General features: G+C 32.1%; 4 protein-coding genes across 8 annotated transcripts in view; 3 read left to right on the plus strand and 1 right to left on the minus strand.

Moving 5' to 3' along the window:
- Positions 1–17,507, plus strand: part of LOC130939430 (NAC domain-containing protein 83-like) — a 69,736-nt gene extending 52,229 nt beyond the window's left edge. Inside the window, exons 2-3 of the mRNA XM_057867533.1 lie at positions 16,013–16,114; positions 17,052–17,507. Coding sequence (XP_057723516.1) covers positions 16,013–16,114; positions 17,052–17,507 — 558 coding nt within the window. The remainder of the gene's footprint in view (positions 1–16,012; positions 16,115–17,051) is intronic.
- LOC130941633 (mediator of RNA polymerase II transcription subunit 4-like) lies at positions 15–5,487 on the plus strand. Of its 2 annotated transcripts, none has more exons than XM_057870198.1 (4): positions 15–249; positions 434–598; positions 1,486–2,773; positions 4,281–5,487. In XM_057870198.1, the coding sequence occupies exon 3, from the start codon at positions 1,529–1,531 to the stop codon at positions 2,729–2,731; it is 1,203 nt and encodes a 400-aa protein (XP_057726181.1). In that variant the 5' UTR covers positions 15–249; positions 434–598; positions 1,486–1,528; the 3' UTR covers positions 2,732–2,773; positions 4,281–5,487. The 2 variants fall into 2 exon arrangements, with proteins under 2 accessions (XP_057726181.1, XP_057726182.1); XM_057870199.1 differs by having other exon boundaries at positions 43–249; positions 439–598.
- LOC130941632 (mannosyltransferase APTG1-like) lies at positions 6,391–9,573 on the minus strand. Of its 2 annotated transcripts, none has more exons than XM_057870197.1 (9): positions 9,321–9,573; positions 9,088–9,205; positions 8,554–8,658; positions 8,165–8,448; positions 7,663–7,944; positions 7,369–7,570; positions 7,118–7,269; positions 6,865–7,027; positions 6,391–6,759 (listed from the first exon to the last, which is right to left on the minus strand). In XM_057870197.1, the coding sequence occupies exons 1-9, from the start codon at positions 9,341–9,343 to the stop codon at positions 6,676–6,678; spliced, it is 1,413 nt and encodes a 470-aa protein (XP_057726180.1). In that variant the 5' UTR covers positions 9,344–9,573; the 3' UTR covers positions 6,391–6,675. The 2 variants fall into 2 exon arrangements, with proteins under 2 accessions (XP_057726180.1, XP_057726179.1); XM_057870196.1 differs by having other exon boundaries at positions 9,298–9,573.
- Positions 17,508–22,193: 4,686 nt separating the features above from the next.
- On the plus strand, positions 22,194–26,257 carry LOC130941746 (uncharacterized). 3 transcript variants are annotated; one of them, XR_009070705.1, is made up of 4 exons: positions 22,194–22,514; positions 22,610–22,663; positions 22,739–22,886; positions 24,848–25,125. XR_009070705.1 is itself a non-coding variant. In XM_057870324.1 (3 exons), exon 3 carries the CDS (start codon positions 25,522–25,524, stop codon positions 26,221–26,223), a length of 702 nt encoding a protein of 233 aa, XP_057726307.1. In that variant the 5' UTR covers positions 22,194–22,514; positions 22,610–22,663; positions 24,848–25,521; the 3' UTR covers positions 26,224–26,257. The 3 variants fall into 3 exon arrangements, 1 of the variants encoding a protein (XP_057726307.1); XR_009070706.1 differs by having other exon boundaries at positions 22,610–22,658; XM_057870324.1 differs by lacking the exon at positions 22,739–22,886 and having other exon boundaries at positions 24,848–26,257.
- Positions 26,258–26,392: the final 135 nt, after the last annotated feature.

Genomic DNA, 26,392 nt, shown 5'->3' on the forward strand with positions numbered 1-26,392 from the left:
TGAATTACAGTCGAATCGGTCAAACTAATAAATCATTAAACCAATAATGAAAGCAGTCACCAAACAAAACCCAGTAATGAAAGCGGGTTGATGACGGTAGAACCTTGAAAGAATTCAAGTAAATTAGTTTGAAAATCCCAAAATACCCTAACAACTACACGAAATCCGTGATCTTCCCCACAGCTCTCTCAAACACCGTAACAGCAGCCACTTCCTTCACACTGCGGCTGTGCTTCTCTCTCGCCGCCGGTCAGATCTCCGCACCGATCTGCTCTCTTCTAGTTTTTTTTTTTTTTTTTTTTTTTTTTTTTTTTTTTTCTGTTGCCTCTCTCATTATCTTGATTAATTGATTACTTGATTATTGAATATTGACGACTTGATCTGTTAAGGATATGGATTTTAAATTGCTTTGTTCATCTATCTATTTTATTAGATTAGTCCCTGTCGCCGCCGCTCACTGTCCGACACCGGCCCTGTTGCCGCCGCTGACAGCCTCCGCATACTCCTTCCCTCGTCGGTGGCTGAGTTGCTTGCTGCTGACCTGCTTTTGCTCACTCCTTCCCTCCGCCGCAAACACCGCTTCTTCCTCGTGATCCAGGTGAGTTTTTTTTTTTTTTTTTTTAAAATCTTCCTTTGATGAATTTTTTATGTTATGATTTTATTTGTGTACTCTGTTCCTATGATTTTTCAAGGATTCCAAATTTGTGCAATATGTTCTGTGTATATTGGGGTTATGTTTTTTTATTTGTTCTTATGATTTTTTATCATTCCAAATCTGTTCTTATGATTTATATTTGTGTAATCTGTTCTTATAATTTTTTAAGGATTCCAAATTTGTGCAATATGTTAGGGTTATTATGATATTTTTTTTATCTTTCTTTGGTTTTTTCCTTTTTGTTTCTCTTGATTGTATTTACATTAGGGTTATATTTTCTTTTGCTGTTCAATGTGCAATCTGTTCTGTGTAATCTTTGCAATCTCTTCTATTTCTTGTGAGTAGTGACACTGTCAGTAGATTATTGCGTTTGATGAATCTGGTGGTGGGCTTGGTTAAGGTGGTTTGTGTTTAGGAAGTGGTGGGTAATATGGTGGCTAGGTTACTTTTGTATGGTTAAAGAGATGTGTAATGATTGTCATGATTCCTTGCGTTGTGGTTACATGTCTGTGTGCTGACTTATCTGTGTTTGGAAGGTTGTGGTTACTTGTGTTGAATCCAGGTTCTAAACTGTTTATGTAAGTGATTTTTGTGGATGTATGTTTCAGATGGCTATGAAGCCATGAGGGAGTTAAGGTAGAAGAACCTGAAGTTCTGGCATTCTCTCATATTGAGAGAACACTAAGAACCTTTTCCTTTGTTTCTTTTATGTATTAATAATGCTATTTTAATATTCTGTCAAGCAGATGAAAATTGCTGGATATAAAGCAGCTTTGGTCTTTACTCTGAAATCATTCAGATCTGATACAACATTTTCTAATTTGTGGCAGGTAGAAGAGTGAAAGAGAAAAGGATCAGAGTCATTTGTACAAAATGCTTCAGCACCAAATTGTGCAATCCCCTGCTAGGCTAGGCCTCACAAACCCGAATTCACCATCCATTCCGAATCCTACTCCCCCAAAGCTCCCTCCCTCACAGAGCCATCATCACCAGCCCCACCTAGACCGCCACGCAGCTGGCCCTTCTGCAGCTCTGCTCTCTCTTCTCCCACCTCTCCCTCGAGCACAAGCACTTCTTCAACAAATGGCTTCCTTAACTTCTAAGCTCTTTGAAGTTTCACCCAACAGGTCGCTTTGGGTCACTGCATTCCGAGGATCCATCCCCACCTTCCTTTCTACCCAAGGCCAAGCTCATTCATCGACCCCACATGATTCTTCTCCTTCCACAACCAAAGAAGTTATTTCACAATTCACTATTCTTCAAACTCAGATCTTTGAAGCTGTCGCTGAACTCCAAGAGATTCTTGATCTGCAAGATGCTAAGCAGAAGATTGATCGGGAAATTCGCTCAAAAGATTCAGCACTTCTTGCATTTGCCAACAAACTCAAAGATGCTGAGCGGTGTCTCGACATTCTTGTTGATGATTACTCTGATTATCGCCGCAGCACCAAGAGGTTGAAATCGGGAGATGACAGTGAAGATGATTCTTTGACATCCTCAACTGTCTCATCCCAGCTGAAGCTATCAGATATATTATCATATGCTCACCGGATAAGTTATACAACCTTTGCGCCACCAGAATTTGGAGCTGGGCAAGCCCCTTTGCGTGGTGCACTGCCACCTGCGCCACAAGAGGAGCAAATGAGAGCTTCACAGTTATATAACTTTGCTGACCTTGATGTTGGATTGCCTAAAGTTGTTGAAACGAAAGAGAAAACAATTGAGGCCATTATTGAGCCTCCACCTCCACAGCAAGTGGATGCCAATTTGTCTGCAATTCAAGGGTTGCTTCCACCAAATTTTACAGTTCCGCCTGGCTGGAAGCCTGGAATGCCTGTGCAATTGCCTATTGATCTTCCACTTCCCCCACCTGGGTGGAAACCTGGGGATCCTGTGCCATTGCCACCCATGGACTCACTTCCTGCACCAAGGTTTGAGCAGCAACAAGTACCCCATCACATCCCTCAGCCTAAGCAACCTGAAGTCATTCAAGTGCAGCATGTTAATTTGGATCTTGACGGTAGTGATAGTAGCGATTACAGCAGTGATGAAGCCAGCTCTGATGATGAAGATTGAGAAAATGATGAAGCTCATTAGCTCAAACTGACAATTGTATAGGTAAAAACTTTTGTTATGTTTTTGTAGGGTTAACACCATATATTTGTCCTTGAATTATAGTCTTTACCAAAATAAGCCCTAAAACTTGCACCCCAGTATATTTTAGTCTTGTGTTATTCTTTAAAATGTGTCTTTATAATATTGACATAATATAGAATAACATTTTAGCCAACTAGGCTTCAAAGTTTTGCCATACTTTCCTCCAACTCCCTTCCCGGCTTCCATTTCTAGCCTTCCTCTGCACATCAGGAGTAAGAACATCCCAACTAGTTCGCATGTTTGTCATGGTTTTCACTGTTTGTCACGGTTGCAAAACAAGCGCTAATTTAACCAGCACCTATTTTGAAGAGGTGGCAATTGCTACAGCATCCCCATCTTCTGTTTAAACATGTCTAGCATTTGAAAGTGTTATTCCATTTCATTCCTTTTAGGTCTTTGTAGTCATTTCCTTCTTTTCTTGCTCTATCCCTGGTCATTTACTGGTAATGTAGAAGCATGGACAACCAATCGTTTAGAGAATGATATAAACCTAGATTGGAAAGTTAAATATTGGTTGGTTGACATTAAAACATTCACTTCAAAATTGATTAGTGTAAGTTGTCACTAACTCACTATACCGAGTATACAGCCATAGTTTAAAGCCCTGGCGAAAGAAATGCTGTTTCCATCTTTTACACTATGCAATAAAGTGTTTGGTTATTTTTATATATATATAAAAAAGGATATATTACAAAATATGCACCACTAAATTACAAAATGCAAATTTTATTTTCTGTTGTTTCCCATTTTTTCTTCGTGTGGTGTTCTGTATTTTGGTTCGGATGACTCCTGGTACATAATCTTGGGTTGAGGGTTTGTACTGTTTCTGCTGCAAGCTCTATAAAGTGGAAAGCATCTTAGTATATGCTTCTTTAGAAGTTTTTCAATAGGCACTGTATTTTCTATAGTGGAGGGTTCTGTTCCTTACGTTACAATGATATTTAACATAGACAATAATTGCTACTAGTATTCTATTTTGAGATTTAGTTTAAGGATTTGGTTTTAGTTTTTGACCGAATAAAAGTGTGAGAAGAAATCAAGTTTGGTTTGTGTTTCCATTTTCTTAAAGGGGAGCCTTAGAATAGCAATTGAGTTGTCTCTGTTCAAGCCGTAGAATCAACCCATGATGCTTGCATCAGGTTAGGCTGTCTATATTATACCCTTTGGATGCGAACAAGTGGCTCTTTCTGGATCCTGCGCAATGCGTAAGGTGGGTGGGATGCATCAGCGCTTTTTTCCGCATTTGTTTTCTTTTTTATTTTTAGCAAACCAAACAGCCCTAGTTTTTGGCTTAGCTTTGAGATTGGCATAATGGCATGACACTTGATGTATTCATTTTCGCTTCTTTCTCTGAGAATTAAGCACTTTCTAAATTATCAAAATATCTATTGGACTCCGATCAAGATACATCTTCTATATCACTAATCATCCTCTTTACCTAAACAACTGAAATACTCCATTACGACAGGTTTGTGCACAATCTTGATGAGGATTGAGGAACTTTCTGTTACATGACATGCCAATCATCTCTATTACTGGAACAGTGGTTGGATAGAGGATAAATTGCCTTGCCTTACATTACATTCCAACAGTGGCGAGCCTTGATAGAGGATGTTTTCTAACTCAACAATATTTCGTCCCTCTCAGTCTTCATGTTAATTTACTGTAGAAATCAATCCATTATCTAACCTATTTGTGTAACTGCTTCTGTGTATTTTGTGCCCTAGACCGTTAGAACATTGCTTAATTTCTGAATGGAACATGTAGCGCACTAAATTTTTTGGGTGCTTATGTTCACAGCTTATAAGGAAACATCATTATAGATAAGTTACTAGTTGGTTAGATCTTGAAACTTAAAAGTCTATACCTTATTGTTTTTTTTTTCTTTTAATGTATATAATTATTTTCTTGTTGGACGACTATCCAAAAATGTCAAAAATGATTCATCAAAAGATTAGTAAAATAGTGGAGAGTTTGGTAACATCAACTACTATATATTTTCCAAGAAACACCACCATTGAGAAAGGAGAAAAAAACATCAATGGCCTAAAATGTGAAAGAAATTAGTAACACTTGAGTGTGTGTTACTAGGGGAAGGAAAAGACTTTGGAGGATTAAATTAGTGGACTCTGTAATTGGAAAACAAAGAAGACGACTTGCAACTCCAGAAACTGTTGCAGCAGAGAAAATAGAGAAAAGAAAGCTTTTCAGAACGAAAAGAGAAAAAGACAGATGTATTGAGCTATTGGAGTATTACAACACTACACTTGCAATAACTGAGACACAACCATATAAAGCTCAGCGACTCTGACTTAGTCTCTCAACAAGATTAATCAAGACAGACTTTAGCAAAACAGAAAAGTAGTTGCAGTGTAGTTAGTTAACTACTTTCTTTTTTAAGTTCTTGATCCTTGAACTTTGACTCGCTATCTTTAATACTCTGTTTAGGAGTTTTACTATTTAGAGAGTGATGGTTTTGGAAATTTTTGCTCTTGGAATTCTTTATTTTCAACTTATTTTAATCGAGTGAAGTGACAAATAAACTCCTGAGAATTTATATTTCGGACAGATTAACCCCTAAAAGAAAAGAGTACCAATAAAGTCTTACAGGATAACAGATGTAGACACACTGCCTTCAAATTAGCCTCTATAATTGGGGCAAAAGATGAATTGGTCACATAAATTTGCCTATAATTAAGCTGGAAATTATTTTCTACTTGAAGTTCAAAACTTCACCCGATTGTTACAAAAAAATTCCACTGACAATATATTGTCATTAGATTTTAGATCTTTAATTTTAGGTATGATGCTATTGTGAGTATATATATAACTATGTTGTGTATACGCTAAAATTAGACACTAAAATCAACTACCAAAGTCAGTCACCAGTATAAAATACATGCTGGAATATAAATACACATTGAAAAAAAAAATTAAATCACATGTATTTATACACAAATACATTAGTGGCTAATTTTAGTAACTGATTTTGGTGCACAAATAATATTTTTGATATATATGTGTGTGTTCATAATTTTTCAAAATGTAATGCATATATATACACATGTATATATAGTATTTAAGAGCAGGCCTAAACAAGAGTAAATAAAAAAAAAAATCATGGAGTTTTTGTTAGTTAGTCCTTGTCATCACCCAATTTGGTCTTGCGTTAGTTAAACATTGACTGAGGTTATTAAAAGTAAATTTCTTTGTCTTTGTTTCAGGTATAACAGATTCGTACGTCCATGTTGCTAATGACAATGAACCAGCTAAAAAACTGTATAGCAAGAGTGGTTTTGTCTATGAAGGTGATGAACCTGCATGGCAGGCTAGGTTTCTAGACCAACCCCGAAGGCTTCTTCTGTGGAAAGGCCTAGCAAGCAGCTAGTTTGACAATGTTTCCTCTATATTATGTCTCTGTTTTCTGTTTAGGTGAATGCTCCGAGTATAGTAAGAGAGCATTCACTGTGTGTTCATCCAACTTGTTCAGAAAATGTACACCTTAGTTCATATTATTTATTTTTCTTTTCATTATTAACCCCAAAGTGTAAAGCATTTTGCCATTTGATATGGTTAGAAATCTTCCAAGGAAAATTCGTTGATGATAGATAGATCACTACTCTTGATAACAAACTAGTCATTGTTACATCCTCATTACACTCCCTTAAAATACAAAACTGTAGATCATCTCTAACTGTGTTAGGGAGGAATTTACAAACTATCCAGTGCAACTTTTGGAGGCAAAAAATACACTGTTGTACAAAGTTTTCAAATCACCAATGTCAATTTTCAAGAGAAACCTGAAGCAATGACACCTTCAACTGTGGATAGCGAGTCCAAAACTATGCATGGCGGATAATCATTCACTGCCTTGTATGAACGTAGACAACAATTGATGCTTGAAGTTCGCGATCCACCTTGAAGTGAGCATTAAAAAATCTTCTTTCCTGTTGTTAAAATCCCAATATAAGCAAATGATTAAAAATTACCCTCAATAATAATAAATAACAAAAAACTAAGCAGTAATTTCTTTACAATATTCTTATTATTACCTCTCTATAATCATATGAATTTAACAAGTTCTTCAATTTTTGTTCTTCCGAATCAAATAAAACAATGTGGCTCGGAAGGGACATATTTTTTGCATATTCGGATAAAAATGAAACAGGATCCATCAGAAAATGGTCAGACTCATCAAGAACTCCTCTCTCTTCGCTGCAGAACACAATAAAATTAATAAGAGTTGTTATCTTATTTCAGTCCCAATGAAGATTACAAGCCACTCCAGGATTGTGAATTCCAAACCTTGGTGTGCAGTCCAGGAATCGCATTGGCAGGTTGCGATGCAGTACGGTGTAGTACGGGGTGGCATGGCAAGGAGTTAGGAATAGGATGTTTTTCACTTTCCCATGATGAGCTTCTCTGGCAAGGTGGTTCATAACATCCTCAGGTCCCCTCTGTTTTGAAAGTAAAGAATATAAGTATTTTTCATAGATGTTCACAAAAGATCATTAAGATAACCCCTCAATTGTAAGAATGAAGAATAGTGACAATACCTGATGAACCAAACTCATATACAGAGACATCGGAATATTGGTGGCAAGCAAAAATATGACAGCAAGTACCATCTTCAGAGAACAATTGGTACGCTTCTTTGAAGATTCTTTTCCTTTATAACCGGCCAAACCAGGATCTTCTATCATAGCCAAACAATAACCAGAGAAGATCAAAGCTATGGGAAGAACGGGCAACACAAACCTGTACTTCATAGTAATTATTATCATAAACCAATTAAAACCAGCAGATCATGTATACACTTATATATGTATGAATAATTTTGATTGAAGTACCTGAACTCCTTGTGACCTAGTACACTGTATAAACCCAGAACCCAAGCAAGAAGACAAGCGTATCTCCACTGTTTTGAATAAATGATACCAGCTATGGAAAATGGTAAGAAAGAGAAGATCATCACTGGAAATCCCTGAGTGAAGTACCAGTGCCACTTGTGAGTTCCATAATAGTCTCCGCCCGAAGAAAGAAAATTGAATTTTAGGAAATTAAGTGGTACTAGAATCCATGTGCCATACATGATACGATCTAATAAGCAGGTAAGTCCGAGCACCAGCATCCTGATACAAAATAATTCGCCCTAAATCAGACATCTGTGATTGACATTTGAAAGCTGAAATTTTAGATTAATGTGACTGCAGCCAATGCAACAAAATAAGTTCCCTGGAATATATTGCTGCAATAAGAGTTCCGATAATCTAACCCAACTTGGTATTTAGATAGATATGGAAGATAACACATTATGAAATGAGAAACTCCCCCATTCCCAACTAAACATACCCGATGGGTGCGACCTCCAAAAAAAGGAGTTTCAATTTGTAACGTTCCTTTGAAAATTCAAGGAGGCCAACATACAGCCATATGATTGCACTTGTTGGTCGGATCGCACAAGCTAATGCTGCCAAAACTAAACTCCACTTCCTTGAAACAGTGGAACTTCTACTAGAAGATCTCATGCAGGGCCAAAAGTATAGAGATACAAGTGTAAGAACAGTCTCCAAGCTATTTGATAGCGTACGAACAGAACAATAGATCATAAACCAATTGGCCAACTGGGAAAAGAGCTGTACCAGAGTTAAGTTTTCTTATATAACAAGGGGAGAAAGTGTTCCTATATTATAATGGCCGCATGCATTTTTAACATAAAACAGATTAAAAGAAAAGGATACAGCCCATTTTGCAACATTGTCACCAAAGAGAACTGCAGAAAGTTTGTACAAGTATAATTCACCAACTGCAGCAAACACAGACTGCAGCAGCCGTGGAGCCTTCCTCTAAGAAGCAAGGACCAGAGAATAGAATTAGTGGAATCATATCCATAAAACGAGACAAGGAAGATACTCAAGTTGCATGAATCTTATTCCAGTTAAAAACGGAACCTATTATAGAAAACATAACAAGTTTTATGAAGTGAAGCAGAATACATGAACCACTTCATTAGCTGTTAGAACTATCACTGATTGAAAGGGATACAAAATCTCAATTATAGCCACTGCATTTTGCTTGTCAAAAGAATACAGAAACTACATAAAAGCACGAAGTATGCCTCAGTTCATCAAAGATAACATCACATGCTTCTAAGCTAGCCTTCAATATGCAATGGCAGATAAAACAACTCAAACTGAAGTTGTATAGTTACAGGGAGAAGGAAATCAAAGTGGTTAAATGAGAACATAAAAAGGATTAGAAAGAAACAAGTTTACCATAACCAAAGGGGTATCAAGATGCAGAAAGGCAAGAACCCTATAGAGCGGAACAAAGAGCAGCGGGTGTAAGTAGCTTCTGATGCCCCTTTTCCATTCCCACGTTAAATGGCCGTATCTGGAATAAACCATCTCCGATCAGTACTTACGATTGGAAGTGAAGAAGAAAGATGGGAAATTCGGGTGAAGAATGTAAAATAAGGTATGCACCCAAATGCAATGCGATGCGCAACCTCGGGTCCCTGCCAGTGTTCATCTGGATTGAAGTATGTCTGCACCAAAAGAGAGTTCAGCATTCGAAACATCAAACAGAAAAAGAACACTCGTTTCTCTGAAGAGAAGAACGACGCGGAATAATCTGAGTCAGATTTGCGAGAATCCCGAGATTCGTGTTTCTGTTTATCTCCGTCATTTTTGTGTCTTCGTCTCATTGCTCTGTGAATGCGAATGGTGATGTTGTCTACTCTCTTTCTATTTTCTTCTCTGTTGTGTTGGGGAGAGAGAGAGAGAAACACAGGGACAGGATGACGAAGCAGAACGAGATGGGCTTATGGATCTAATCCACCCGATACAAATTGGGCCAAACATTTCTTTCCATTATGGGCTTGTCACTTGAGAGGCCCGTTTGTTAACCCAATACATTAAAAAAAAGTCTAAAAACAACACTTCTATTAAAATCTGATCAAATAATATAAAATTATTCTAAATTTTATTTAGTAATATTTTAGATTATTTTATACATCACTAAACTCCAAACAAGTTATTTCATTCAGTTAGATTGTTGTTCTTTTTAAGGTATGTTTTTTTATATAATTTTTTTTTCTCATGTCACATTCACCTAGTATTTTTAATGTTCTCTAACTCAGTTCTTAATGTCAATTCCTGCTTGGGCATCCATTCTTTACTTTTAACTTATGCATTCTCTTTGAAAAGATGAAATTTTTTTCAAGTTATTTTTATTATTTCATTTGACCCTTTTATTTTTTTTAATTTTATTTTAGCTTTAATTTTTGTATCTTTGGACTATATAAAAAAGGTAAGTAGAAAAATAAAATAAAATTCTAATACAATTATATTTATTAAGTTCTTTTATTTAGTAGTATGTACTTTTTTTAATTAAAAATAATAAATAATAGGTTAACTAAGCACCTAATTATTCTACTGAATTTTTTTCGTTTATTTGTGTTGCATTTAAAATATTAATATTTTATCTACATGAAGAACTAAGTAAATATAATCCATACGAAAAACTATTAACTAATAAAATAATCAAATGCATGTTACACAAATTATAATTCACAAATCACATATTTTATTCTTCTAATCTTATTGATCTATTATTCCAAACTATCACATAATTATCTTTTTTTACATACCTGCATTCATATATTGAAAAAATTTAAGTGCATGCATAGTCTCAAAATCCAACGATCACATGAAAGAAGGCTCCTAAAACGGTTGTTGGTTTGCCGGTGTATTTGCGACCTCCGTCACATCTACAGTCATAGTGCCGTCAGCTTCGTCTTCATCTTCACCCGGACCAACGATTTTATAATTACTTTCAAATTCCTCCTTGCTATCACTATTATAATCTTTCAATTCAATATTTCAGTCCATTTCAAATTGTTCGAACTCAATATACAGCTCGATGCATGATATTCGATGGCAATTTTCAATATACATTGAAAACATTTCATGCATGCTCGCTCCATCCGTCACGTATTTGGTTTGAAATTGAACGAATCCACCAAACACGGATAAAGGATACCTGTACAAAATACACGATACTCTTCTAGATATTTGACGATTTATTTTCTCACAAATCACACCTTTTAATTCCTCAAACGATAATGTGTACAGAATAACAACATCTAACGAATTTTCACATACAAATTAAATTGAACTCCTTCATACGTTTGTAATAAAATCTGTCCATAACAATATATTTTTAAAATAACTCTATCATCCATAATAATATACGTATGCTAAACACTCTCAATCTTACTATTATTTTTTTGGAAGAATGAAGAAGAAGAAGAACCAGAAAAGAAGAACAACATTACTTCTTAGTTTTTTGAAATAGACGAAGAAGAAAAACTAGTAGGGAATTCTCTAAATGATCTTTATGTATATATATAACAATAAGTAAATCAGACGATCCAACTGCTTCCTGACATTTTAAATTTTTTTCATAATGTTAATCGAATCGTTCGATTAGTTTCAAAAAAAAATTATCTGTCCAAAAAATTTTAAGTTCGATTTCAGTAGCTATAAAATTCTGCTCCACATAAATCGGACCATTCAATTTGTGTGTGTCTCTCTCTATAATGAAATCAAACGGTCCAATTTTTTTACTAAAATAAAATATTGAACGCTATCACAATAATGTATATTCCTCTAATATTTCATAATTCATCCTAACTCACATGTCAACCTCATATAAAAAAAAATTAGCCAATAAACAACTTTCAATAGTTGCAATAATTCTTATGATAAATTTATTTAAATTGGTTAGAAAAAATTAAGTCAACACAGCATGTTACGCCTTGTCAACATGCATTTGTCATTACTCATGTGGACATGATAATTGGTGATAAATGAATGACGTAATTTTCAAACCACAAATATTGATTAATTTTGTTAATGGAAGGTGTTTACATTTGAAATTGTTACTTGTTAAATGTTCTTTTTCAAACGTCATGTAAAGAATTATACTGTGTTGATAACACGCGACGAAACTAATAAAATAATCTTAAAATTTTATTTTATGCTTAAATTTTTTTTTTAATAATATAAAACATATTTAAATAAATATTTGAGTATGTTAGTAAAATCTTTTTTTTTGTACGATATAAAGGCACTATGGGGGTGTGTGGTTCAAAGATTAAACTTTATTACCAAGTAATCTCATTCCTAGGCATTATATTCCTAGAAATGAGATTACTTGGAATATATGATTCTCATATTTGGTTGTAAAATTTAATACATTGGAATATTATGTAATAATCCTAGGAATGACTAAATTTTTGTTTGGTTGAGTTTAAATATCTTGGTCATATTATGTAATATGTCAAAATTACCCTTAATCATTCAAATTAAAATATTAATGACTAAAAGTTAAATATTTTTTAAATTTACTAAAATACCTCTAATAATAAATATTTTTAGTTAAAATTATTATTGATTCTAATTTTTTTAAATTTACTAAAATACCCCTAATAACAAATATGTTTAGTTAAATTATTATTGACTCTAAATTTTTTACTAAAATACCCCTAATAACAAATATGTCAAGTTAAATTATTATTGACTCTAAATTTTTTTAAATTTACTAAAATACTCCTAATAACAAATATCTTTAGTTAAAATTATTATTGACTCTAATTTTTTTAAATTTACTAAGATATCCCTAATAACAAATATCTTTAGTTAAATTATTATTGACTCTAAATTTTTTTAAGTCTACAAAAATATTCTTAATAACAAATATCTTTAGTTAAATTATTATTGACTCTAAATTATTTAAATTTACTAAAATATCCCTAATAACAAAATCTTTAATTAAAATTATTATTGACTCTAAATTTTTTTAAATTTATTAAAATAACCCTAGTATTAAATATGTTTAATTAAAATTGACACAAAATATGTATTTAAATTTTCAAAAATTCCATAATTCATAATTCATCTCATAATCAATAATTGAACTTATATAAAACAAATCTCAACGGTTCTAACCACATATGCATTAAAAAGCTTTACTCTTATCCAAATTAAAGTTACAAAGAAGCCTCAAAAGTCAAAATTTACATGCACAACTCTTGCACAAGAACACAACCACATCAATAAAATGAAATCAATGTTACAATAGACAACATCATACACAGAAAAATCAAGTAGGCAATAACTCTCATCTTCTGTTTGGGATCTATTCTGTCAAAAAAAGAACAAAACATTAAAATATTTAGCTAGAAGACATTCAAATTTTGTAAATCAATTCAAGTATAAAATACATATTATTAATCAAAACCAAGCTAGTAGATATAAACAATCAACCATATAAAATAACATAGTATTTAACGATACTTATCAAAGAAACATAGTATCTAACACACCTAAACTGAGATTCACCTTAATAATAACATGGTATGATTTCAATGAACGGGTGAATTCAATATTTTAAAGTAGATTCTTTTTGTGCTATATAAACAAATTAGGATAGAAAATTACGTTGAAGCTATGTGTATAATTGCAGTCCTTGCAGATTTGGAGAGATGAGATGCAACAGGTTTATCTGGGCAAAGCCGTCATTCCTGAAGTAGTGGACAGATAGATAATATGCCAGAGCCACATAGCATTTGTATTTGGCTCTTTCTCACTTGCTCCATAGAATGATTGAACCTATTGCCCTTAGCCCACATTACCCATCCAGCAATCCAGCATAAGGTTTTAGGCTTTTGGCACGCACAAACTTAGGCCGAAGGCATTTTGGTTCGAAGAGTTTGGACCTGAGACAGAGTATATATGTATCCCACATGATGTCCTAGCTGCGCCATGGATCAAATCAATTTGGTTCTGTAAAAGTGCTTTTACTTTTGTTCATTTGGGGGCTAGAGTGAAAAGAGTGGGGTTGCCAATAATTGCAGGTGCATTGATCAGTGATGCTTGTTGCAGATAGTAATATATGTGACATAACATACGCAGTTGAAAGAGAGGCATCCAGTCTCAAATTTTGATTCCAATTTGTTTATAGGGTGTTCTTTCATTGTTGGTGTATGACTATAAGAGGGCATCAATTTTGGCATTGTGAAGTACTGAAGTGTATCAAAATTGCTTAACAATATAACTAGATACCCCAATGAAACCTAAAATCACAACAAACTTTGTTTTTCCTACTCAATCCTTCCCTTCAAATTCAAATTGGCTCTCATCTAATTCAATCCAATTAAAAATTGATTAAAATTATACTAATTTAGGTGCCCTATAATTAAATTCCAAGTTATTTGGCCTTGGCCATAAAAATAGCAGTGCAGTGCAACAAGAACATTATGCCAGTGCTAATATCATAAGTTCCTAAGCTACAACTACTTCATTTCAACCAACATAGAATCGAACAAGATCCTTAATATGCAACAAGACAAGAAATGAAATTAATGCTTTGCAAGTTATATAAGAAGCTTCTAAATGAGAAAGAGGTGAACTCAATCCTCCATTGACATCAAACGTAATAAATGCAAAATTCAAAACTTCAATACTTATATAACATAAAACGTAACAGATCAAGTTATATTATACACAAGAAAACAGATTAATATTTGTATAGTTATAAAGAAAACGAACCAGGAAAGATGAAGCCTTAAACAGAGGAGGCAGCAGAGCAACAAATCCAGTGGATATGAGGAAGATTAAGCAGTCTTTTCAAGCCAAATTAATCATGTAAAAATATGTTTTTGTCAAATTTAAACCAAATTAAGCATGTAAAAATATGTCACAAGCTAAACTCTTTATTAAGGCAAATCATCAAACACGTTGTTTGCATGCAACACAGTCAAAATAAAAAATACTAATCAAATTAGCAGTCTTTTAAAAAAATAGTGTAATATAATGTAGAAAGCATAAAAAACCAAAAGAAGTATTAGCCCTAATCAACATGTCTTTTGCACTAGTCAATCACAAAGAAGAAAGAATATAATCAATGAGGTCAGAGCTCTTGTTCTGTGTTTGTTATTCAGGGACTTCACTTCAACTATATGATTGGCAATTCAATTAAGTTCATACAAACTCAGGAAAAAAAAAATCAATGATCACCATTTCATCTCAAAGACTATTATTGCATGATATCAATTTCTGATTTAGTTACTTTCTAATGCAAATCAGTCCGATTTCTACTTATCAGTAACTAATCATAGGACAACTAGAAAGCCATACAATGCTAACAGTTTAAAATCCTTACCTGAAGAAGAAGATTCTGTGCTTCAAAAAGATGAACAAGGTTGCACAACTCGAACAGACGCGAGGAGGGAGATGACACGAACAGTAAGCACAACTCGAACAGACGCGGAGGCAGAGACGCGCGAGCAACGGATCTCAGACGGAGGAGAGAGGCCAGACGCGACCACACAACGCGAAGGATCCAAACAGAGTCGCGACGATGGCGGCGAAAATGCAGTAGTTGTGAACCGAGGTGAGTTGTGATGATGACACGAACGCGAACGATTTCCTTCTAGAATAAGGAGTGCGGTGGTTGTGCAAATCGAAATCGGCGGCGAGACGGCACCGACGCCGGTGGAGCCTCCGTGAATTTGAAGAAAAGACTCGCCAGGGAGTGGTTTTCATGGAGGAGGGTTTCTGCTAGGGTTACGTTTTGTTTGAAATGAATTGGGAAAAATCTGAAAAGAAGGATTGGAGTGAAATTAACAAGGGTGTTTTAGTCTTTTCACTTTATTATACACATTCCATTCCCATTGGAATTAAAGATAACCAGGGGAGAGATGGGAATGAAATGGGTGGGATTTTGATTCCGGGGAATAAAACATACCCAGGAATAATTTTTTAGATTTTGAACCAAACATGGGAATAAAATATGCCCATTTCAAAATTCCTGGGAATACACTTGTATTCCCTCCAACCACACACACCCTAAAGGTTTAGTTGCTAATGAACATAGAGTTATAAAAGTGTTCTATCTAAAAACAAAAAAAATTCGTCTTTATTTTATTTTAATCTTCTCATTATTTCTGTTTCTATTTAAGAAATAAAATCAAAACACAACCTAAGTGACCACTATATTATGCTTAGTTTCTCAATGACACAACCTTGGATAATTTTTTTTGGGTTGATATATATATAATAAATGCTACATTATTTTTGTCTTGCTCCAATTCCAATTAAACAAAGATTAATGTATTTATATATTTTCTTGCAGATAAATAATTATGTTTTATGCAGATTTAGAAAGAATAACATTAAACCTCGTCAAAAGAGAAGGAAACCTGTGGCTCCTGAAACTGTGGCTACTGTAATACCGGTAAATATTGATTTGATTGATGTCTTTAATTTTTTTTTAACTATAACGAAAAAGTTCAATTTTAATTTTATAGCTTATTGAGTTGTGTTTATATGTCTTCAAGTTTCAATTTAACATCTCATACACACTCTTTCTTTTCAATAATAATAGTGGTGTCTTTGAATACGACCGTTGAAATAACAAATTTAGAAATTACATTTTTATTTATTTGAACACAATATTTCTGATTAGTTTGAGTTGGTTTTGATTATTTAAATCCATATTTGCGTATCTTACTGTCTACAGATTTATAATAAATGGCTCTTTTATTTAAATGGAACAAAGATGTTTTAATTTATAATTACAGCTTCTCTTATTTGCAAGACTAAATAAATAAATAAAAGATTTTGATTTTGAAAGAATATAGGCGAATAAAGTAGTTCGAGTAATTAAATAAAATAATTAAAGATTCAGTAATTGATTTAAGAACTACAACTTATTTTCTGGTAGACCTTACTTATTTACTTTAATTTAGAAACCAACTTGATTTGCATATATATTGGGCGAAAGTCAAATAATAATTATTCTTTAACAAAAAGAAAAAAAATTTTCGTTTTACAACAAATGTCACATTCATTATAGTATTCGTATTGTAAGCATTATTCTGTATTTTTTTTTCTTCCAATTGAAATTGTGTATAAAAATTATTAAATTTTTAGATTAAAGTAAATCTGAATTTATGATGCTAGTTTGGATATTTAATTTGACTCGGTTTCCTACCTTATTTTCTATAACCATATACTAATTACATATAAATCACACAAATAGTGAGCGTGCAGTTTTTATTTTATGTTTTTTTCATTATTATTATTATTATTATTATTATTATTATTATTATTATTATTATTAGAATCTATAGGTCAAGTTCTTGATATTATTATTGTATTCTTGATATTAGAATGCCAATGATTATGCTGGGATAGTAGAATTTATTAAACAATCAGAAAATGAAGATGAAAGGATGGAGATTCAAAATAAATCAGCAAATCAATCACGCAATAATGGAGATAAAAAGATTGATGAGATTCAGAGAAAACTAACAAATCAATTAGAGAATAATAATGGAGATGAAAAGATTGATGAGTTTCAGAGAGAACTAACAAATCAATTAGAGAATAATAAGGATGAAATAAAGGTTGATGCTTTGGTTACTACTATTAGAATTGAGGCAAACTATGACAAAATGGAAGATGGTGATGATGATGAAGATCACAATGATATGACATGGCCAGAGTTTTTTGCAATGCAATTGATAGAAGTTAACAAAGACTGGTTCATCCCAAACGATGATGTCTCCCTAATTCCAAATAAATTTCACAATGACACGTTAAAGAAATTTAAAAAGGTTTTGTGATCAACTATATCTAATTTTTGTTTTTCTTTTTTATTTATTTTTAGTTATTTAAATATATTCGGGTTCAATTTTGTACAAATTTTTGTTTTGGTCTAATAGATTTATATATTAATTTTTTAGTGAATTAAAAACTACTTATTAATGTAGTTAATTTGTTTTTTTTGTCAGATGGATTGGACAGCCCCAATCCTAGGCATTATAGTTAATTTATTTAACTTTGTTCTAGATAAACTGAGGGTGCTTTTTCTGCAATTTAGCATTTATTTAGAAGATGTAGTATATGCATCATGCGTGCTAATTAATGGGATTTATTCTTGAGCTACTCCCAAAAAAAATATTCAAGAATGACTTTTGAGTTTTGATGTTTGGACCTTGGAGAATTGATTGTTTAAATGAAACTAGTGTAAAATCTGGACTATACCGGGTCAAATACTATTCATTTATAAAATTTATTGATATTTATTTATTGGGATTAATAATTACTATTTTTAATTTAAAAGGTCTTTATATATAAAAATTTATTATACAGTGTATAAAATTATTTTATTCTATATTCTTAAAGAACAAAATAATTTTATTATTTTTTTAGTTCATATTAAAAAAATTTATTTAAATATAAAAATTATTATGTTTGTGTTTAAATATGTTACTATTGTACCATTCAAAATTTTTTTAATAAAATTAGTTTATATTCTAATTACACAAACAATAAATACTAACTAAATGATATTTATTTATATTATTAGTCTCTAGCGTATAAGTTGTGCTACTCGTAAATCATATATTTATTTTATTTTATTATATTTATGTATACTTTTTTTATAAAAAGATTGATATATATTTATTGAAAAAATTAATTTACTTAATATATATAGAAAAATTAAATTATTAACCTCTTTTGTTATATTGATATTTAATTTAGTTAATAATTTTTTTCAAATGCTTTAAAATACATTGTAACTAAATTTTAAAAAACAGACAAATTAACTATTATGAAAAGGTAAATTAACTATTATAAAATAGTTTAATATTTTAATATTAAATAATTATATTAATTAAAATACAAAATACTATTCGTATATTAAACATTTTTGACACCTTTATAAAAATAATTAATTAATCACAAATTTAATAACAAAATCTTTTTACAATTGTTAAAAAAATACAAATATTAAAATAGTATTTATTATAAAAGATATAGATATAGCAAGAATAACAAAACTTAAATATTGAATATGTTATTTTTAGATATCTATTACGAATAAATTCATTAATATATTTTTATTATAATATTTTTTACCACTAAAATTTTGAATAAAAAAATATTTAATTTATTATTTTCCATGATAGTAAATAAGATAGTAAATTTTATTTATTTGTTTAATTATTTCGTAGAGGATTTTTATATCTACTTAATATACTAAAACTGGGTTTTCCCCCAGCTACTAAAGGTGACGTGTCGATCTCTCATGCCTCCGTTTTCCCTCCAAAACGAATAAATTTTTTTTCTATTCTAAATTATTTTATTGTAATTATATTATAATTAATACTAAATAAATAATATATAATAAATTTGGCAACATATCCTCATTATAATTATATCAAATCAATATTTAATACACTATTAAACTACTTATCATTATCATTAAAAATACTTTTAATAATTTTAATGATAATAATATATCAATAATAGTAATAATAATAATAATAATATTTGTTACCCAATTCACGTATATCAAATAATTTTTTTAAATTATTTTATAAAAATATCTTTAATATAATTATATTATAATTAATATTTAATGAATAATATATAATTATACTAATTTAGAAACATATTTTCATTATAATTGTATCAAATCAAAATTTAATGCATTATTAAAAAATTACCTTAATAATAGATAATTTACACATTTATTTTTGTTTTACTAAAGTCTATATATAGTGTTTTCGTGTGGTACATGAATCTAAATTTGAGAGTCAATTCATAATTTTATATTTAGTGTTTTTTTTACTACTTCATAGAATAAGAATGTATTCTTCGTTTTTTATTGAAGTTGATCCGATCCTTTTAAGGTACAATTTATAATTTTTTATAATATTTTTTTATATACTCGTTCTATTATATTATTCTTTTGATAATTTTTTATTTGTTGTTACTCTAAGTTATTCTTATCGTCTAATGTTCCAGTTCGATTGTCTTTTGCCACAATTATTTACAATGCATCACATTCATAAAATACCTCATCGAGTTATCTTCACTGATTCGGGTTCCAACTACATGGATGTAAGCGTTCAAAGAAGAGGCAATAGTCTCTACTTTACCGAAGGATGTAAGCGTTCAGTTTTGCTAAATTCATGACAAATTCAGATATGCAATTTCAACGATTGGTAATATATTTAAATTTTCTTAGTTTAAGATGTTCATTATTAGAATAATTTTTTAACATATTTTAATTTTTTTCAGAAATTACCAACTTTCTTTTGCATGTATGCAATGCCATTGAGGGAAATAAAAGTTAGTTTGGTTTCTCGGTGTGGCAATTCTATACCTTGCCGCATTGAATGGATAGCGGATGATGAAACTTATCTAACAAGAGGATGGTCTGATTTTGCACGAATTCTAAATATTAAAACTTACGATGTTATTTCAGTTGGTTGTTGTTACAAGAATGATTCTATACTATACGTGAATAAGGATTAGAATAGGTTCAATATTGTTTAGGTAATTTGGTTTTACTATTAGTATTTGATTAAATTATAATTATAGAATTTTAAATTATTGTCTCAATTTATATATTACGATTATTTTTTGTGGATGTGCTATTTTTAAATAATTTAATAAAATAAAGTAGTGTAAGATATTATTAACTTTATTTTTATCCTTTATTTCTTTATTTGTATTTTCATTATATTTGACAAAAAATGAACCTACACATATATTAAATCGTTGACCTAAAGACAATTTATTTGTCAATAAAAACAGATTTTATTTATAATTGGAATAAAATTTATTTACCAATAATCGGTGGATAAAATTGAAATTACACCCGTGTCATATAATTATAATTGATTAATTGGTATAAAATGAAATTATACCCGTGCCATGAGTAATAATCTAAATAATTATATCTTAACAAAATATAATTTGAAATAATTTATAAACAATTATCTTAACAAAAATAATTATTTAATAATTGATTTAAAAAACAATGCAAAAAATAATTATTAATAATAGTATTATTAACTGGGTAAATAATATAATTTTAAATTATTACTTGAAATATAAATAATATGAAAATCTATTGAGTAAATCAATGATTTTGCACCTTAATAATTTGATAATTATTATTTAATTAACCAGTTAATTGAATTAGTAATAACAATTTCCAATTTCAAATTTTGTATATTAAGTAGTTATTAAAAACTGGGTAATAACGATTTACACAGGAAAATCATTGATAAATTCAATTAACCATATAGAAGATAATATACTAACAGTTTTAGTATATTATTTATGGCAAGCGAAATTATTTCCTCATATTTTCTATTAAAATTGAAATTAGTAATAGTTTAAAAAAAGGTTTATTAATAAAATTACTAATAGTCACATTTTTATACACAAGATATATGTTTTCTATATATTATTTAAAAAATATAATGAAACATGAATAATGAATGAGTATGTTATTTCTTCGACTAGCTAATTAATGCAAAATCGAGTACCTTTTTTTATTCGATTGAGGTCATATTCTATTTGGTGAAAGTTTTAATCACCTTAATTAAATCCCGTCTTTGTGCCTTAACTTATACAAGTAGTAATATGTTACATATTATTTGGTATATCTAAGTAGTTATTTTTCATAGTGGAGATGTAAAAAATATATTAAGGTTTATTTTCAAATAATTACTGGATGAATAATAGTAGATTATATTATTTTGGGAAAGTATTTTCATTATAATTATATCAAATCAATATTTAATTATGATAAAATATGTTAATTATAATTATATCATAGAATTATAATAATTACGATATTTATGTTATATATTTTAATCATTTATGTACATAAATAATTAGAAATCAATCAAATTAAATTATCATGGTAAATAATATGTTGTATATTATTACGAAAAATAATCCGTAGATAAAATTGAAATTACACCCGTGTCATATAATTATAATTGATTAATTGGTATAAAATGAAATTATACCCGTGTTATGAGTAATAATCTAAATAATTATATCTTAACAAAATATAATTTGAAATAATTTATAAACAATTATCTTAACAAAATAATTATTTAATAATTGATTTAAAAATCAATGCAAAATATAATTTTTAATAATAGTATTATTAACTGGGTAAATAATATAATTTTAAATTATTACTTGAAATATAAATAATATATGAAAATCAATTGAGTAAATCAATGATTTTGTACCTTAATAATTTGACAATTATTACTCAATTAACCAGTTAATTGAATTAGTAATAACAATTTCCAATTTCAAATTTTGTATATTAAGTAATTATTAAAAATTGAGTAATAACGATTTACACGAAAAATCATTAATAAATTCTGTAAACCACGCTAAAATCGGTATATAATTAGTCAATAAATCGAATTTTCAATAGGAAAATTAAATACGCAAAACTGATATCAAATTAGGATAGAGCTCGTCGAAACGAGAATTTTGATACCAATTTCGAAAAGTTTGGCCCAAGATTGGGCCGGATGGACCGAACTGGTTGAACCGGACCCAAAATGGGCCCAAGGCCCAACCAAACCCAATCCATTAAAGAGGCACAGCTTCTTATTTCCCTTCTTCTTCATTATTCACGCTGGGAAACATTTCTTAGGGGGAAGAAGAACACAAGCAAAAACCTAACCCTCACTTTAATTTCAAATCCATGTAACTTTTGATCCGGAGCTCCGATTGACGAACCGTTTGCGACCACGCGTTCACCGTGATGAGCTCTATGAAACCCATGGAACAATTTGGTAGGTAACTCATTATTTCCTTCTCAGCCAGCTTCTCCTAATTTCGGAAATTTATGAACAATTAAGTTAAAAATTGTTCAATTCTTGTGGTCTAGGTTCAAGTTAGCTTCCGGAACTTGTGGGCTCAAGCTATTGAGCATATGGGTATGGTAAGAATACCCTAACCCTAGTTCAATCTTGTTTTAGTAATGGAGAACTGAAATTGGAATATGTATATGTATTAGGTGTAGATTAAGTGGGTATATATGCATTGTGAATATTTAGAGGCTTGTTGGTGATCAAAGCTTAGTTTGTGGCTATTTTGCTTGAGCTTGAAGAGGCTGTAATTTTGTGTTGAGAAGCTGCCTTGGGTGAATTAAGTGATCGGCCAAGGTATGGTTTAAGTTTCACACGTTTAATATTTACGGTGTTGTGAAAACTTAGGTTAGAGGAACCATAGGATAAGTTGGATTGTTTGTTGTATTTAATGATTAGCCTTGTAATGTTTTTGGAATAGATTTGTTGGTGGATATATATTGGAATTATGAGGTGTGGAAGTCATTAATGGTGTGCTCTTATAATTATTTATGATGAATTAGGATTGGTGTTTGTTAATAAGGGTGTAGAGTTGTGTTGTGGTAGTATTGCATTTGCTATAACTAATTATGTAATGATCGGAATTGCATGAGACCAAGTCTGGGCTAAACTTGGGAATATGAGGAACTAAACTGGAAAATTTGGGACCTTTTTGTTAAATATACAATTTATGGCAAATTCTTAAAGTTAGGTTGTTAAATCTGTCCTGCAGCAGAAAAGATCAAACAGGGCAGCAACTTGTTTGTCTTGCTGCGACTTCTACGAGTTGAGTTTTGGAGCGAAATCAATTTTGTTATAAAATTTGATTAACCAGCTTTATTTCTCTAAAATTTTAGAATTTTAAGAGTTGAGGATTGGGAGCTGTGAATTTTTGAATATCACATGCTGCTGCTGTTTTTCTGGTTTTATGCACTGCAGAGCAGTCACGGTTTTTCCTTTATTCCCGAGGCTAGAAAAATCAGAAAATTATGATATTTAGTTTGTTAGAAAGCTTATTTCAATATGAACGCCTGGACATAAAGTTTGTGCAATTCTGAGATCATTTGCTATATTAGAAACAGAAAAGAAAATAGAGTGTCGAGGATGTCTTGGTGATAGTCATGAGTTCGAGAAGTTAAAGTGCAATCCTCGTGTGATGTGATTGACTTAATGTTGGAGTTGGGTTGATTTTAAAGAGTATTCGATATTAAGAAGCTTGAGAAGAATTTGATAAATAGTTTGGTCAGGACCTGGAAAGTGTAATCAAGATGAATTATAAGGGAATGATGATGAAAAATGTGAAAGGGAAGTTGTTAACAAAAGGAGTTAACATGCCATGGCTTGATGAATGATTAAATAATGATTACGACTATGAAATGGCTTATGAATGATGATATCTGAGATACGAGTTTCCCTGGGTAAAAACTGTGGCTCGCCACCACGTGTTCCAGGTTGATTCTCGATACTCTGTTAACCCTACGTCGTAAGGGCGACCGGGCGCACATAATTTCCCGGGTATGGATAGCCCCCATTGAGTGATTATATGATGAATGTATGTGAAATCTATGCATAGACTCTTGGGGATGCGCGACGAGGGACAGTCTAAGGTTTTCGGACTTGTCGGGTTGGCTGGATAACCGACAGATGGCCCCATCAGCCATAGGACAGACATGCATCATATGCATTTGTTTGCTTTGATTGCTATGCATTTCCTGGGTTTGCCTAATTGATTTATATCACCTGCTACCTGCTATACTTGCTATTTGTACTATCTGCTCATTACTTGTGCGTGAACTTGTTTGGTTGCTTGTTTCTGTTGCATTGTGAATGATGGAGGGATGGAGGAAAAAGGAGAAATGGTTTGGTGTTAGATTAGGATTGAAAATGAAGGATTAACCACATGAACGTATTTCGGTTCGGTGGCTATTGTGATAGTGGTTCAGTGGCTATTGTGATAGTGGTTCAGTGGCTATTGTGATAGTGGTTCGGTGGCTATTGTGATAGTGGTTCAGTGGCTACTGTGATAGTGGTTCGGTGGCTATTGTGATTTCGGTTCAGTGGTTGTTGTTAGGTTAATTTTGAACTTGAATAAGTTAGGCAGATTTAGAATACCTACCCTTGTTTATGGCTTCTTTTTTTAGTGCTTAAGTTGGATAATTGAATAACGGAGTTCTAGGATTGCCTATGGCATTCTCAGGACCGTATTTCTTATGCGCGTGGCACTTTTACCATGCTGAGAACCTCCGGTTCTCATTCCATATTGTATTGTTGTTTTTCAGATGCAGGTCGAGAGGCTCCTCGCTAGGCGTCTGGATTCTGGAAAGCGAAGCAGTTCTTGGGTGTATTTTGGGTTCTAATTGTAAATATGTATATATATGTGTAGCTTACTCTCCAAGTAACTTATGTATGCTGCTCCTCTTAGAGGTTGAGGGAGAGATAGGAGTTTACTTTGGTATTTTGTTATATTTTGGGGACACTTATGTATGTTTATATGTATATATGTATCCTCCGGCCAGCCTTAGCTTCGCAGGCTGAGTCAGAGGCTAGTTATGCTGTTCCTTGAGCGTTGCGCTTTTCATTTTGCGATTCTTATTTACCCACTTTGTTTCAAGGCTCCTAGTTAAGTATCTCTTTTCCTATTATTATATATATATAAATTCTATTTTTAGAGGTCGTAATATCTTATTATCTCAATCTTATGACTTAAGCATAAGATTTAGTATAGTAGGGTGTTACATTATGGTATCAGAGCAGTTCGTTCCTATAGAGCCTGAGGACGGACTGATTATGCCTCAGGGCATACTCTGGATGTCTATACATGCTATTTAGGGTATCTAACTGATATACGAGGCATGAATGCTCATGAGCATGCATTTGGGACTGTGAAATACTAAACTAGAGATATTGAGACTGATCACCTTGATATCACTTGTTTAGAGTGAACAAAAACCAAATGGCATCTCGTAGGCGCCGTCGTAAGCGTAAGCAAGGTCGAGGACGGAGAGCTGATGAGGTGACTATACCGGTAGGTAGTTTAATCGATATCGTGACCGCAGTGACGAGTGTTGTTGCTGCCGTTGGCGCTGTTGCTGTCGCGACCATCCGAGTAATGGATGGGATGCAACCACAAGCTGGAACTGGCAACAATGATGATAATGAATATGAAGGTGGACATAATGCTCCGAATACAAGGGTACCACCGAGTTATCTGGAGCAGGTTAACGTTGGTCAGGCAACGGGAGAAAGCTCAAGGAGGGCTGAGGTAGCAAGAAGTGATCACCGAGAACCCTTCACAAAGAAAAAGGGAAAGATTACACCGAGGAGCCAAACTTTCAAAAAGAATCGCTTTGTCACTTCACATTCTCAGCGCCGGAACAATGACCGAAGGAACGATAATCGTTCGGACCCGAATTCAGAAGGGCAAACTAGTGCTCAACCGGGTGACTTAAGGTGCTCAAGTTGCAAGAGGTACCATCCAAACAGACCATGCAGGGCAGGATTAGGTGTATGTTATAAGTACGGGAGGTCAGGGCATATGTCTTGGAATTGTTCGTACAGAGGAAGCTGGGATGCAACCGAACCCGATTTTCAAACGCGAGGTAATTATGAACCAACAGTTGAATTTTTAATTTCCTTGCCTACCATTGATATGTAATATTCCTTCGTGACGCATGACGAGTTTCAGTAATTATGAGGTCCAAGTCGATGATTAGTCGAAAACTATTGGTTGTTGAGACGGAGTAACATTTAGCTAACTTAGAGGAGTGGTTAGGCTTGTGAAGGTTAATGATTAAGTGATGTAGTGGAAGCAGGTTAGACCGTAT

The sequence above is a fragment of the Arachis stenosperma genome, chromosome 7 (assembly GCF_014773155.1).
Source record: "Arachis stenosperma cultivar V10309 chromosome 7, arast.V10309.gnm1.PFL2, whole genome shotgun sequence".
Lineage (NCBI taxonomy): Eukaryota > Viridiplantae > Streptophyta > Magnoliopsida > Fabales > Fabaceae > Arachis > Arachis stenosperma.

Excerpts from the sequence above, each read along its gene's own strand:
- LOC130941632 (XM_057870196.1), bottom strand. The coding sequence starts at position 9,518 with ATGAGACGAAGACACAAAAATGACGGAGATAAACAGAAACACGAATCT. Across the intron at positions 9,206-9,297 it reads GCGCATCGCATTGCATTTGG|ATACGGCCATTTAACGTGGG; the intron begins GTGCATACCTTA and ends GGTTTATTCCAG. Across the intron at positions 8,659-9,087 it reads TTGATACCCCTTTGGTTATG|AGGAAGGCTCCACGGCTGCT; the intron begins GTAAACTTGTTT and ends CTTGCTTCTTAG.
- LOC130941746 (XM_057870324.1), top strand. The coding sequence starts at position 25,522 with ATGGCATCTCGTAGGCGCCGTCGTAAGCGTAAGCAAGGTCGAGGACGG.
- LOC130941633 (XM_057870198.1), top strand. The coding sequence starts at position 1,529 with ATGCTTCAGCACCAAATTGTGCAATCCCCTGCTAGGCTAGGCCTCACA.